The 13,558-nt window shown below is 37.4% G+C and overlaps 1 protein-coding gene across 1 annotated transcript in view; it reads left to right on the forward strand.

Moving 5' to 3' along the window:
* Positions 1–13,558, forward strand: part of LOC126455618 (DC-STAMP domain-containing protein 2) — a 315,015-nt gene that overhangs the window by 123,350 nt on the left and 178,107 nt on the right. The window contains exon 8 of the mRNA XM_050091384.1: positions 7,669–7,882. Coding sequence (XP_049947341.1) covers positions 7,669–7,882 — 214 coding nt within the window. The remainder of the gene's footprint in view (positions 1–7,668; positions 7,883–13,558) is intronic.

Raw genomic sequence — 13,558 nt, forward strand, 5'->3', positions numbered from 1 at the left:
TAAAGGAAGACCATCTTTGTGCACCTTAGGAAGACCATCCAGTCTTGGTGGAATGCTGCCATGTGATCCTAACCATTTAGTGGTCTCTGTAGGTAACAAGGAAGAATTCAGGAATGTAAACATCTTCCATTGTGCACGGCTGTAGGGTCGTGATCAATCTTCCTGTACATAGTATCTCTAAGTAGGCCATACACCTTCTCCAAACACAAACTATGAGCTGAAAAAAACCAGTTGAGTTACCTTTATGAGCCTTCAGCACCACTATGTCCTGATCCTCTTGGAGATTTCGTATTGCAGCCCTCCTTCAAAGGTTATATTACTGTGTTGAGGAAGAGCTTTCAAAAGAGCATGGCAAATTTCCCTTCTTATTTCTTTGCCAGCATCCATAGGAAGATGTCGTACAGCTTCTTCAAAACTACTCATAAAACTTACCAGAGGTAATGCACTAGGTGGAGGTGCAAAGTTAAGTTCTCTACCCAATACGAACAGTGTAGCATCGCCCAAATTCTTCTCCGTGAAGTTGACAACAGAACGTCATGCAGTTATTCCGTGAGGCAACGGCTGTTGTGGCACCAATCAATCAAATTTTGAGATCTGCCGAGGACGTGCATCCTTATATATCCAGTCGAACTTGGCTGAAGTCACTCCATCCCATGATACAGGAGAGAGAAGTGCTGTAATATTCAGATGTATGTGGAACAATACTCCTTAAATGGCAGCCAATATTCATCTCGTATAACAATCTCTCCTTAACAGTAGCACGAATGACCTTCTTGATTATCTTCCATACAATGGCAGTCTTAATAAAGTCATTCTGGCAGATTTTGATATTATGCCATGGTCCCGACATCTCATTAAAAAACTTAAATAACTTAAAAGTTTTGCTCTGTTACCACGTAGCTTGTTGAAACTTCTTACCTGGAGGCCATCTCCTCCCCATAAAGGTGTTTGATGTGAAATTGCTGGATAATGCATGTAATCCTGCCATCTCTGAGATTTGCTCCAGAAAAACACACCAGAATACTCTGATAACTGTGATGGGTGGTAATGCCGAAGACAGCTGACCTTCGCAGTTCCAAAAGCAATGGTGCTCCCACAGGGCAATACGGCCCTTCTGTCACCGTGATTCTTGACAAAAGTCTAGCAACACTCTCAGTGCTCTATACAAGGCAGAGTGGGGAACATCTTCATCAGTCTTAGGTGGCTCACCTGAAGGTAAATGCAGATGTCCAGTCAAAATATTGTGGAGTGAAGTTTATCACAAAATCTCTTCAAACATTTAATTCACCAGGAAAATTTTTAATTTCACAGGAAGTTTCACATCAATTCACGCTCCGCTGCAGAATGAAAATTTCATTCTGGAAACATTCCCCTAAGCCATATCTCCACACTATCCTTTCTTCCAGGAGTACAAGTTCTGCAGGAGAGCTTCTGCGAAGATTGGAAGGTAGGAGATGAGATACTGGTTGAAGCAAAGCTTTGAGGATGGGTTGTGAGGTGTGCTTGGGTAGCTCAGTTGATAGAGCATTTGCCAGCAACAGGCAAAGGTCCCGAGTTTTAGTCTCAAACTGGTACACAGTTTTAATCTGCCAGGAAGCTTCATATCAACGCACACTCCATTGCAGAGTTAAAATTTCATTCTGTGATTTTCAGATATTTAAGGGTTATAAGAAATGGAGTAAGTTTTTACATCTTTAATGCATCCTAAATTTATTTGGTGCTACTTATTGTTTTAAGAGTCATGCAGTTTGAAAGATATTTCATTATGATACATAATAAGCAGTTTCGGAGGGAATATTTTGTTTTTTGACTTGCACCACTAATGCTTCCAGTGTTTTCTTAGGAACGTTTCTATAACTTACACATTCGTAAAATCAACATACACCACTGTTGCTGTCAACAAATAGCATATTTAACATTAAGTAAAACGACTTTATTTTAAAAACCATACAAATGATATTAACAGAAGCATGTCGGTTATACAACAACATATGTAAACTGTAAAGACAACTTAATAAAAATTGTAATTTACTTAAAATACAGTACTTACTTTTAAAATATGTGGTTTTTAGCTATTACTGATTTCCATTAAACAGTCTTCAGATTGTGCTACTGACTTTATTCAAGGTCCCCCATGGACCAATATCATTTGTGCCATTCATAACTTTGAAATTGGTATAAAATGTGTGAAACACAGGTGAAATGTAAGGTAGAAGGTTAATATATCCTGTTTCATTGTGCATGACTCACAGGTCTAGCACGAGAGCAGAGTTTGCTTTGCAAAAGCAGGATAAGTGTCGTGTTTCCTTTCTCTAGGTGTAAATCAAGTTCCTGAAATTCCAAAATTCATTCAAATTCTTCATGTAGAGCATGATGCAAGGCCTCTCTTATATGAATCTAATCCACTAACTAATTTACTGGATCTCTGTTTCTATTTACTTTTCTTTTAACTATTAACTTTTCAAGTACTGCTATTGATTTGAAGTCATCTTGATTCACTTGAGTGATAATAAAATTATTTTGCCTCCCTGCATTATCAGTTGTGTTATACCATTCCTGTGGGATATATTTCACGGCATTTTTTTCATCATATCTATGTTGTCAATGTCCATGTAAGAATGACCAGACACAAAAAATTTGTGATTTCCAGTATCTGTAATAATTTTCATCATTTTGAGTGCTACTTTTTATTTCTGTTCTGTACAGTGCAGCCAATGCAGTAAAATGTGATATTATGTTTTTTTCTCTGCTGCCTGTTTCTTTTGGGAAATGCTAAACAATATGCAATTTCCTGGTATGCTCTAGAAGCCATTAGTTCATCCCAAAAATATGTGAATGATGTATTAGATGGTGAACATCATATGCCGAGGTTATAGCAATAGATTATAATAATAATTGTAATAATTATAAGGGATGGAAAATGGAAAGGGTAAGGCCTTCAGCAAATCAAATCAAATTACGTCATTATCACTTGAGGCTGTCCTAGCAAAGTTTGTATTCTCTTTGAAAGACTGCTTTGCTTTTTCAGCTTTTCCCAAATGTAGTTCATGCTCAGCGCATGGCTTACTTTCCTCAGGCTCTTCTGCTGTTTGTAACTTAAACTATAACTCATCACAAGTGGAACACGTTTCTTTCAGAGGAGCATGAAAATTGATATTTTCATCTGCAAATATTCCCCTTAAATTGATTGCAATACTGGAGATACTTTGCCTTGCACACTTCCACTTACAAATTACACTTCTATTTTTCTTTTTTTTTTTTTTTTCACATCCAAATCTGGGTTCAAATATTTACCATTAGGTTTATTGTTTCTTGTGTAATGATTGCTATGGTAGGAAAAACTTAGAATGTGATTCCTGGCCTGTGATAACTGTCCCTCACTTGTTTTATAAACACTAACTGCTTTACCTCTCATATCATTGTCAGGTTTACCTTCTCTATCTTTTTTAAGAGCTTTCATTAATCTTCCATCTGATATTTAGAATGAATTGATGAAGTACTGTTTACATACAAAAAAACTCTCATTATCAGCATTCAGATAATACTTACTTGTGTTGCCTTTATTTTTGCGACTTCCATATCATGACCTGCTTAATAGATACATGCTTTACCATGCCACACAAATAAATATTTTGTCTACCAATTTTATCCATTTACCAAAATATATCAAAAAGTTTTATACTTTTATTTTCATCCTTTATTTATAAAAATTGTACCAGGAAACGTTTTCTTTTTTAACATTTCATAGTTTTCCCTGCTATTTTACTTTGCTTGTTTCACATTCTGTTTCCATGTTTCCTCTCTATGTGTCCTCTTCTTCTGTCTATCCTTTTCCACTGCCTCATATGTTTGCACTTTTTCTGTATTAGCAGTTGCTCCTGAAATAAGTAAATTCCTCCTTAAAACTATTACCTTGAATATAAAACATTATAATAGCAACAGTGATGGCACATAGAAACGTGGCATAACATAGCTGCATGAAATCATGTTGACAGTAGATACACTAGGGATGTAAGTCATCTTGCATCATAATGGTAATGATAGCTACTAAACATACTTTTAAAAAGAAAGAAGGTTTTGTTAACCAAAAACAAGCTATACTAAATAAACAATCATAACTTCATTAGAACTCTGACTTCAGTAGAACTCTAAAATATTGTTATTGTCTTAATTTTAATAGTATGATTGTCATTATTGTCAGTTTCACTCTCTTGTGAATTTGTGTCACTCGGTGTGTAATCTGAATTGATCACAGTCACTGCTAGTAGACATAGTGAATAATTTTTTCACTCACACAAGACAATTGTAAGGTTTACGAAACGAGCTTTACTGTGCAAAACAGCAAATACACTCAGTTGTCAAGACCACCATTCATGCTGAACTCTTAACAGCGCATCACACTTGCACTACTCATGTGTACACTGTTATGGCATGGCTGTTGTATACTGCTGGATAGTGCTGCCTTCTGTCCAAAGCACAGCGAAGCTATACTTACACCATTCATGCAGTAAACAGAATGGAGGTAAGGCTTTTGGTTTCCAGAGCAAAATTAACAATTTTTTACTTACATCACTAAAGCTTTCAATGGCTTTTACGGCTCTACTGCAGTTAGATGCTGTACACAAATTTCATTTTATTCTCAACCCACTTCAGTTAACTATAAACATTAATTTTATATCATTACAACATTGTTTTTCGTAATTTATGATTTTTCAATCACTAGCATTAGCCCTAGAGAAAAAATGAATACAACCTCTATGTAGGAAATTTTATATCATTTAAGTTTTTTTACTGGGATCTAGGTTTGCTACAGACCACCAACGTTTGGTTGATAATTTTTTTTATTAATAAATCGATCAGTTTACATTATATGGATTTCCTCTTTCAAAACATTGAACAATTAACAGCTTAAAATTAATGTTTGTACAATGATAGACAATGAATTTTCTTTTAATATAATTACATTTGTTTTTTACTCTTAAATAATTATTGTTTCTGTATGTATTATAATAGAGAACTTTCTAAATTAAGTAACTCGTTTTCATTCAGGTATTCCTTTACATTATAGAAACTTTCATTTTGTAAATGATTATTTAGTTTTACTGTGAAAGAACATGTAGTATCTATGTCTTCTATGTGTCTTGGTAATTTATTTTGTGACTTGATGACACTGTATACTAAACACTGTCAAGTTTTAATATTATTTTTTTTCTGTCGGATGCAAATTATAGCTGTTTCTAGTTCCATAATCATGTTCTAAAAAATTTTAAGACAGTGTTCAATATTTTTTTACATACATAATACACTGGAAGATATATTGACAAGGGACAGTTATGATTTGCAGCATTTTAAAAAGTTTGGGGCAGTGGGCCATGCAGCCTCTCTTGGTCATTATATGCGTTGCTCTTTTCTTTAGTCAGAACATAGCTTGAATATTTTTCCTGTTCACTCCCCAGAAATTGTGCCATAACTAATAACAGAATGAATATAAGCAAAACATACTGACCTGATTTAGGAAATATTGAATATGGATGTAAGAATTAGAAGGGCATAGCATACTGTAGGGATTCTGTTATTAAATATTTTTACATGCGCTTCTCACTGTAATTGACAGTCATCATGCATTCGAAGAAATGTTGTGCTTTCCACACGTTTTATGAATTCATTATTTACTTTCTAATTATTATAATCTGTTTCTTTGTTTATGTAGAATTTCATAGTGCTTGTTTCCTTTATGTTAAGTACGAGTTTATTGTTTGTTGCCCACTTTTATACAGTGCTAAGTATTTCTTCAGCTTTCTCTATTAGTACTTCTGGTGCTTTGTATTGCCCACTTATATACAATGCTAAGTGTTTCTTCAGCTTTCTCTCTTAGCACTTCTGGTGAATTGCATTTTAGAGTCATCTGCAAACAGTATTGTTTGCCCATGCATGATGCTTTGTGGGGAATTATTAACATAAAATGGGAACAGTGCTGAACCAAGCACACTTCCCTGAGGTGTGCATGTACATTTACTTAGGGTCACAAGTATGTTTTTCAGTATAGTAGAGCCAGCCACTTGATATAGATATAATTTCAGTCAGATATATTTCATTTTCTAGATATGACTGTAACTACTTTTTCACTAACCCCTTTATTCCCAGTTTGTCTAGCTTATTTAACAGTATTTTGTGATCCACTGTAGAGAATGCCAGGTCGACGAATGTATCTGTTGTATAGTTCCCTTTATGCAATCCTTCTACGACATGTTTTATTAGATATGTTCTTGCTGATTAAGTGCCTTTTCCTGATTGGAAACCAAACAGGCAACTGGAAAGGAGATAGTACTTATTTAAATAGTTCATAAGTCTATCTTTCACAATAGTTACACAAGAAAAACATTAAACAGTCACCTGCAAATTCTCTCCAGTACCATGCGTACCCTACACCAGTCAGGATATTTTATTTGTTGTCTGTGGCTCTCCCTCCTATCAATATGCAAATGTTTGTGAGTACACAAATTATTTCCCCAATTTTTCCTCCATTGACTGGACTAACTTGTCCTCCGCCAATTTGTTTTTCATAGCAGTGAGTCTGTGTGCATCCACTAAGGTGTCTGGCACTTAACTACTTAGGATTGGCAAAAAACAGCTTCTGTGCCTCATCCATGACCTCGTTGTCGACGGGACGTTAAAACAACACTAACCTAACCTAACCTAACCACACTTTTTGAGAAACAATTCCTATTCAGCCCATTATCACATGTCTTCATCACCTGTAAAATTGGCAAATTGTCATGCAAGCAGTCTAGGGGTGTCCATTACCATTTATGGCACCTGCCAGCAGGACATTTTTGTTATTTTCAAGTCATCATGTAAGATTATTTGCACGGATCCCATGGAAATGGCAGCTACAGATTTGACATGTTTCACACTCAAGCAGTAATCCTCCAGAGAACTGATTCCAATTGCATATGTAGCTGGTGTGCTGCCAAGGATATTTAATTTTATTCTCACATGATGCTTGGCCTTATTTGAACTAACACATTCACAAATGCAGATTCTGCACATTCTTGACATTATCACCACTAGTCTCACCCAACTGGAAATGAATTTCTGTGGGCGTCGCATCACACAAGTTGGAAAAAAAGATCACTCACTGTTCTTATAATAAAAATTTCATTATTTGTAGTACCCATATTACTTATAACTCTTGCCACAGCACTGTATTTCTGAATGCCATTAAGTGCTGCCACCTGTGTCACACATATGCAAAGAGTGCTTACATATTCTAAGCTAGACTACATATTTTTGTCTGCCTGAAGTACCAGAGAGGGATATCAGACATCTTAGAACTTGATTGCATCATGTAAATGACAAGGCACTGGACATTCATGCATTTTTCTAGACTGTAAATGTCATAGACTTGCAGAATAGGCAGAAATCTGTGTTGCTAGTGTCCTCACAGCAAAATAGTAGAATATAAGAGGACAGTACAATAATCTTTACAAGATATCTGTCTCTGCTGAGTTACATTTATCAGAAAGCTACCTTATGTAAATTGATGTAAATTGTTATGTAAATTGTGTGTTGTGACCATCTAAACATTCTTGAAAGACATTGAGTATCCATTGTGTCTGTATGCAGTACACTCTACTATAGTGTAGTGTTTTGTTTCTCTGTCCACAGAGTTACGAGAGTTCTTGTGGCGTTTGAAGAACATATTTTATGTTTCTGTTGATTTTAAACATTCATATGATTTTGAGACAGAACAATCAAAGACCTTAAAAGAAGTAGCAGCTGAGATTACAGCAGAAGTTAAGGAACGAGCTGCTGTAATTTCCTCTATCTTTGATAAAATTAGCCTAGTGGCAAGTCTATTTTTTCTCATCATATTTTTCAGGTATGTCATGGGAAATTAAGCTGTAAGTGTACCCAAACATTATAATTTTCACATATTGCAATTCCAATTTTTGCTTTACTTGTTTTCTCTTTTGCTTTGCACAAATGAATCACTGTTTACCAAGTGTGTTTTCTTTGGATTAAATTTATCACCTGACTTCAACTTTTTACAACAGTATGCTCTTCATGCACTAAATTAACAGCATAATTTATACTTAAATGCAAGTCTACTGGTCATCACAACTTCCATGCTGTGAGTATATAACTACAACAATGACCTATTTACACAATCAGAGTCAATTTGAAATGTAAGTGGATACTAATCTATAAGCTAGTACCACGGTAATACAGGTACTTTCTTTTAATATTGTTTTCAACTGTGCAGTAATCCTCTTTTTTTCTGAACCAAGAAAAAGGACATTTCTAAAAGACTCTACTGCAGGATAATTGTACAACAGACTAAAACAAAATTGCAAAAAATATATGTGACTTAATATGGGTTTTGGCATAAATTAACCCTATATCTTTCCATAACCCTTTGTAACTTATTCATTTGTCTCATAATTTTGGAACAGTTTCTATCTCTTAGGTCATACGTACAAAACATAGTGTCTCTACCAAAAAGGGCTCCACCAACAATTGGTGTGTGTGTGTGCGTGAGGCGTGCTTGCTTGTGTTTCTGAATTGTGTGTGTGTGTCTTTTACTGATGAAGGCTGTGGTCAAAAGCTTTATGTAAGTGTTTTCAGTTGTGGCTATCTGCAACTTGATGTCTCTTCTTTACAGTAAATGGCAGTCTGTCTTTTCCTACATTGTTAAAATGTATTTTCATAAGGCATGTGACATTGTAATAAGTTTTTTAATTGTAATTTCTTCCTTTTTCATAAAAAAGATCATCCAAAAGTTAACAAGACCTGTTCAGCCCATGAGGGGGGGACTGCTCTGTTACAAAATGCTTCTTTTTTCCAATTTATTTATGACTAGAGCAGTGTGACTCACCCATCCTATAAATTAGCAGCCCATTTCAAGGTATGTAAAATATGAAGAAAGGAGGAGTTGTAATGTGCAAAAAAATTAAAAAAGCAAGTTGAAATCTTTGTAGCTTCTGCTTAGATCAATAATTGGAAGTCTGTGCTTGCGGACTGCTGCTTATGGAAAAGTCATGTATAATTATTACTGTATATTAACCTTCACTGGGAAACTGAAGAATATTCTGGCAAAAATTTGAGTCATTATTATGCCATGTGCAAGGGCTGTTCAATAGAGAATGATCATAATTTTTTTGGCAACATACCTTAACTCATCCTCATAATTTTGATGGACCTTCTCAAAGTAGTCTCCCATGAATGCGATGCACTTGTCGCAGCATTTTTGCCAGTCTTCAAATACATGCTGGAAACCATTTTTTGAGAGGTCCTTCAAAATCGTCTCTGCAGTCTTCACCACTGCTTCTGATGATTGATAATGCCTCCCACAAAGGCGTTTCTTCATATTAGGGAATAGAATAAAGTCACATGCGGCTAAATCCGGACTGTAGGGAGGGTGAGGGGTGCACTTCACATTGATTTTTACAAGATATTCAGCAACAACATTGGCAATATGTGGCCTCGCATTATCATGGTGCAGCATCCAGCCTGCTTCATGCAAATTTGGAATTTTGCGCCTGGAATGTTCTCATGGCATACCTGTAGTATTGCCCAGTTACTGATGTGTGTGCAGGTACAACATGCAGATAAACCATTCCATGAATATCAAAGAATGAGATGACCATAACTTTCCCAGCAGAAGCAAACACTTTTGCTTTTTTGGTGATGAAGGAGATTTCTACACTGAGCTTTGTTGTTTGCTCTCAGGATCAAAATGATCTAGCCAAGTTTCATCAGCAGTGATTACATTTGAAAGAAACTCCAGATCTTCCTCCAACATCAACTTTAACTGCATGCAGATGTGCAGGCAAATGTCCTTTTCTTCAGGAATCAACAGTCATGGAACCCATCGCACACAAACACATGTCATGTGTAATTTTTCTGTCACCGACATGTGGGTTGCACCCAATAAAATGCTCAAAATTTCAGAAAGTGATCTTCAAGTAATTCGTTGGTCCTCTCTCACAATGACAGCAGCGGTGTTGATGTATTCTTCCATAAGAGCAGTAACTGCAGCACCAGGTCCACCATCCTTTGCCGGCCACTGTGGCCGAGCGATTGTAGGTGCTTCAGACCAGAACCATGCGGCTGCTACAGTCGCAGGTTCGGATCCTGCCTTGGGCATGGATGTGTGTGATGTCCTTAGGTTAGTTAGGTTTAAGTAGTTCTAAGTCTGGGGGCCCCCCCATGAACCATGGACCTTGCCGTTGGTGGGGAGGCTTGCGTGCCTCAGCGATACAGATGGCCGTACCGTAGGTGCAACCACAACGGAGGGGTATCTGTTGAGAGGCCAGACAAACATGTGGTTCCTGAAGAGGGGCAGCAGCATTTTCAGTAGTTGCAGGGGCAACAGTCTGGATGATTGACTGATCTGGCCTTGTAACATTAACCAAAACGGCCTTGCTGTGCTGGCACTGCGAACGGCTGAAAGCAAGGGGAAACTACAGCCGTAATTTTTCCCGAGGACATGCAGCTTTACTGTATGATTAAATGATGAAGGCATCCTCTTGGGTAAAATATTCCGGAGGTAAAATAGTCCCCCATTCGGATCTCCGGGCGGGGACTACTCAAGAGAACGTCATTATCAGGAGAAAGTAAAACTGGCATTCTACGGATCGGAGCGTGGAATGTTAGATCCCTTAATCGGGCAGGTAGGTTAGAAAATTTAAAAAGGGAAATAGATAGGTTAAAGTTAGATATATTGGGAATTAGTGAAGTTCGGTGGCAGGAGGAACAAGACTTTTGGTCAGGTGATTACAGGGTTATAAGTACAAAATCAAATAGGGGTAATGCAGGAGTAGGTTTAATAATGAATAAAAAAATAGGAGTGCGGGTTAGCTACTACAAACAGCATAGTGAACGCATTATTGTGCCCAAAATAGACACAAAGCCCATGCCTACTACAGTAGTACAAGTTTATATGCCAACTAGCTCTGCAGATGATGAAGAAATAGATGAAATGTATGACGAGATAAAAGAAATTATTCAGGTAGTGAAGGGAGACGAAAATTTAATAGTCATGGGTGACTGGAATTCGTCAGTAGGAAAAGGGAGAGAAGGAAACATAGTAGGTGAATATGGATTGGGGGGAAGGAATGAGAGAGGAAGCCGCCTTGTAGAATTTTGCACAGAGCATAACTTAATCATAGCTAACACTTGGTTCAAGAATCATAAAAGAAGGTTGTATACCTGGAAGAATCCTGGAGATACTAAAAGGTATCAAATAGATTATATAATGGTAAGACAGAGATTTAGGAACCAGGTTTTAAATTGTAAGACATATCCTGGGGCAGATGTGGGTTCTGCCCACAATCTATTGGTTATGAACTGCAGATTGAAACTGAAGAAACTGCAAAAAGGTGGGAATTTAAGGAGATGGGACCTGGATAAACTGAAAGAACCAGAGGTTGTAGAGAGTTTCAGGGAGAACATAAGGGAACAATTGACAGGAATGGGGGAAAGAAATACAGTTGAAGAAGGATGGGTAGCTCTGAGGGATGAAGTAGTGAAGGCAGCAGACGATCAAGTAGGTAAAAAGACGAGGGCTAATAGAAATCCTTGGGTAACAGAAGAAATATTGAATTTAACTGATGAAAGGAGAAAATATAAAAATGCAGTAAATGAAGCAGGCAAAAAGGAATACAAACGTCTCAAAAATGAGATCGACAGGAAGTGCAAAATGGCTAAGCAGGGATGGCTAGAGGACAAATGTAAGGATGTAGAGGCTTGTCTCACTAGGGGTAAGATAGATACTGCCTACAGGAAAATTAAAGAGACCTTTGGAGAGAAGAGAACCACTTGTATGAATATCAAGAGCTCAAATGGTAACCCAGTTCTAAGCAAAGAAGGGAAGGCAGAAAGGTGGAAGGAGTATATAGAGGGTTTATACAAGGGCGATGTACTTGAGGACAATATTATGGAAATGGAAGAGGATGTAGATGAAGACGAAATGGAAGATAAGATACTGTGTGAAGAGTTTGACAGAGCACTGAAAGACCTGAGTCGAAACAAGGCCCCGGGATTAGACAACATTCCATTAGAACTACTGATGGCCTCGGGAGAGCCAGTCATGACAAAACTCTACCATCTGGTGAGCACGATGTATGAGACAGGTGAAATACCCTCAGACTTCAAGAAGAATATAATAATTCCAATCCGAAAGAAAGCAGGTGTTGACAGATGTGAATATTACCGAACTATCAGTTTAATAACTCACAGCTGCAAAATACTAACGCGAATTCTTTACAGACGAAGGGAAAAACTGGTAGAAGCGGACCTCGGGGAAGATCAGTTTGGATTCCGTAGAAATGTTGGAACACGCGAGGCAATACTGACCTTACGACTTATCTTAGAAGATTAAGAAAAGGCAAACCTACGTTTCTAGCATTTGTAGATTTAGAGAAAGCTTTTGACAATGTTAACTGGAATACTCTCTTTCAAATTCTGAAGGTGGCAGGGGTAAAATACAGGGAGCGAAAGGCTATTTACAATTTGAACAGAAACCAAATGGCAGTTATAAGAGTCGAGGGGCATGACAGGGAAGCAGTGGTTGGGAAGGGAGTGAGACAGGGTTGTAGCATTTCCCCGATGTTATTCAATCTGTATATTGAGCAAGCAGTAAAGGAAACAAAAGAAAAATTTGGAGTAGGTATTAAAAGTCATGGAGAAGAAGTAAAAACTTTGAGGTTCGCCGATGACATTGTAATTCTGTCAGAGACAGCAAAGGACTTGGAAGAGCAGTTGAACAGAATGGACAGTGTCTTGAAAGGGGGATATAAGATGAACATCAACAAAAGCAAAACGAGTATAATGGCATGTAGTCTAATTAAGTCGGGTGATGCTGAGGGAATTAGATTAGGAAATGAGACACTTAAAGTAGTAAAGGAGTTTTGCTATTTAGGGAGTAAAATAACCGATGATGGTCGAAGTAGAGAGGATATAAAATGTAGACTGGCAATGGCAAGGAAAGCGTTTCTCAAGAAGAGAAATTTGTTAACATCGAGTATAGATTTAAGTGTCAGGAAGTCGTTTCTGAAAGTATTTGTATGGAATGTAGCCATGTATGGAAGTGAAACATGGACGATAAATAGTTTGGACAAGAAGATAATAGAAGCTTTCGAAATGTGGTGCTACGGAAGAATGCTGAGGATAAGGTGGGTAGATCACATAACTAATGAGGAGGTATTGAATAGGATTGGGGAGAAGAGAAGTTTGTGGCACAACTTGACTAGAAGAAGGGATCGGTTGGTAGGACATGTTTTGAGGCATCGAGGGATCACAAATTTAGCATTAGAGGGCACCATGGAGGGTAAAAATCGTAGAGGGAGACCAAGAGATGAATACACTAAGCAGATTCAGAAGGATGTAGGTTGCAGTAGGTACTGGGAGATGAAGAAGCTTGCACAGGATAGAGTAGCATGGAGAGCTGCATCAAACCAGTCTCAGGACTAAAGACCACAACAACAACAACAAGTCTAGGGGATTGATGACCTCAGATGTTAAGTCCCATAGCACTTAGAGCTATATGAACCGT

Source organism: Schistocerca serialis, chromosome 1 (assembly GCF_023864345.2).
Source record: "Schistocerca serialis cubense isolate TAMUIC-IGC-003099 chromosome 1, iqSchSeri2.2, whole genome shotgun sequence".
In the NCBI taxonomy this organism is placed as follows: domain Eukaryota; kingdom Metazoa; phylum Arthropoda; class Insecta; order Orthoptera; family Acrididae; genus Schistocerca; species Schistocerca serialis.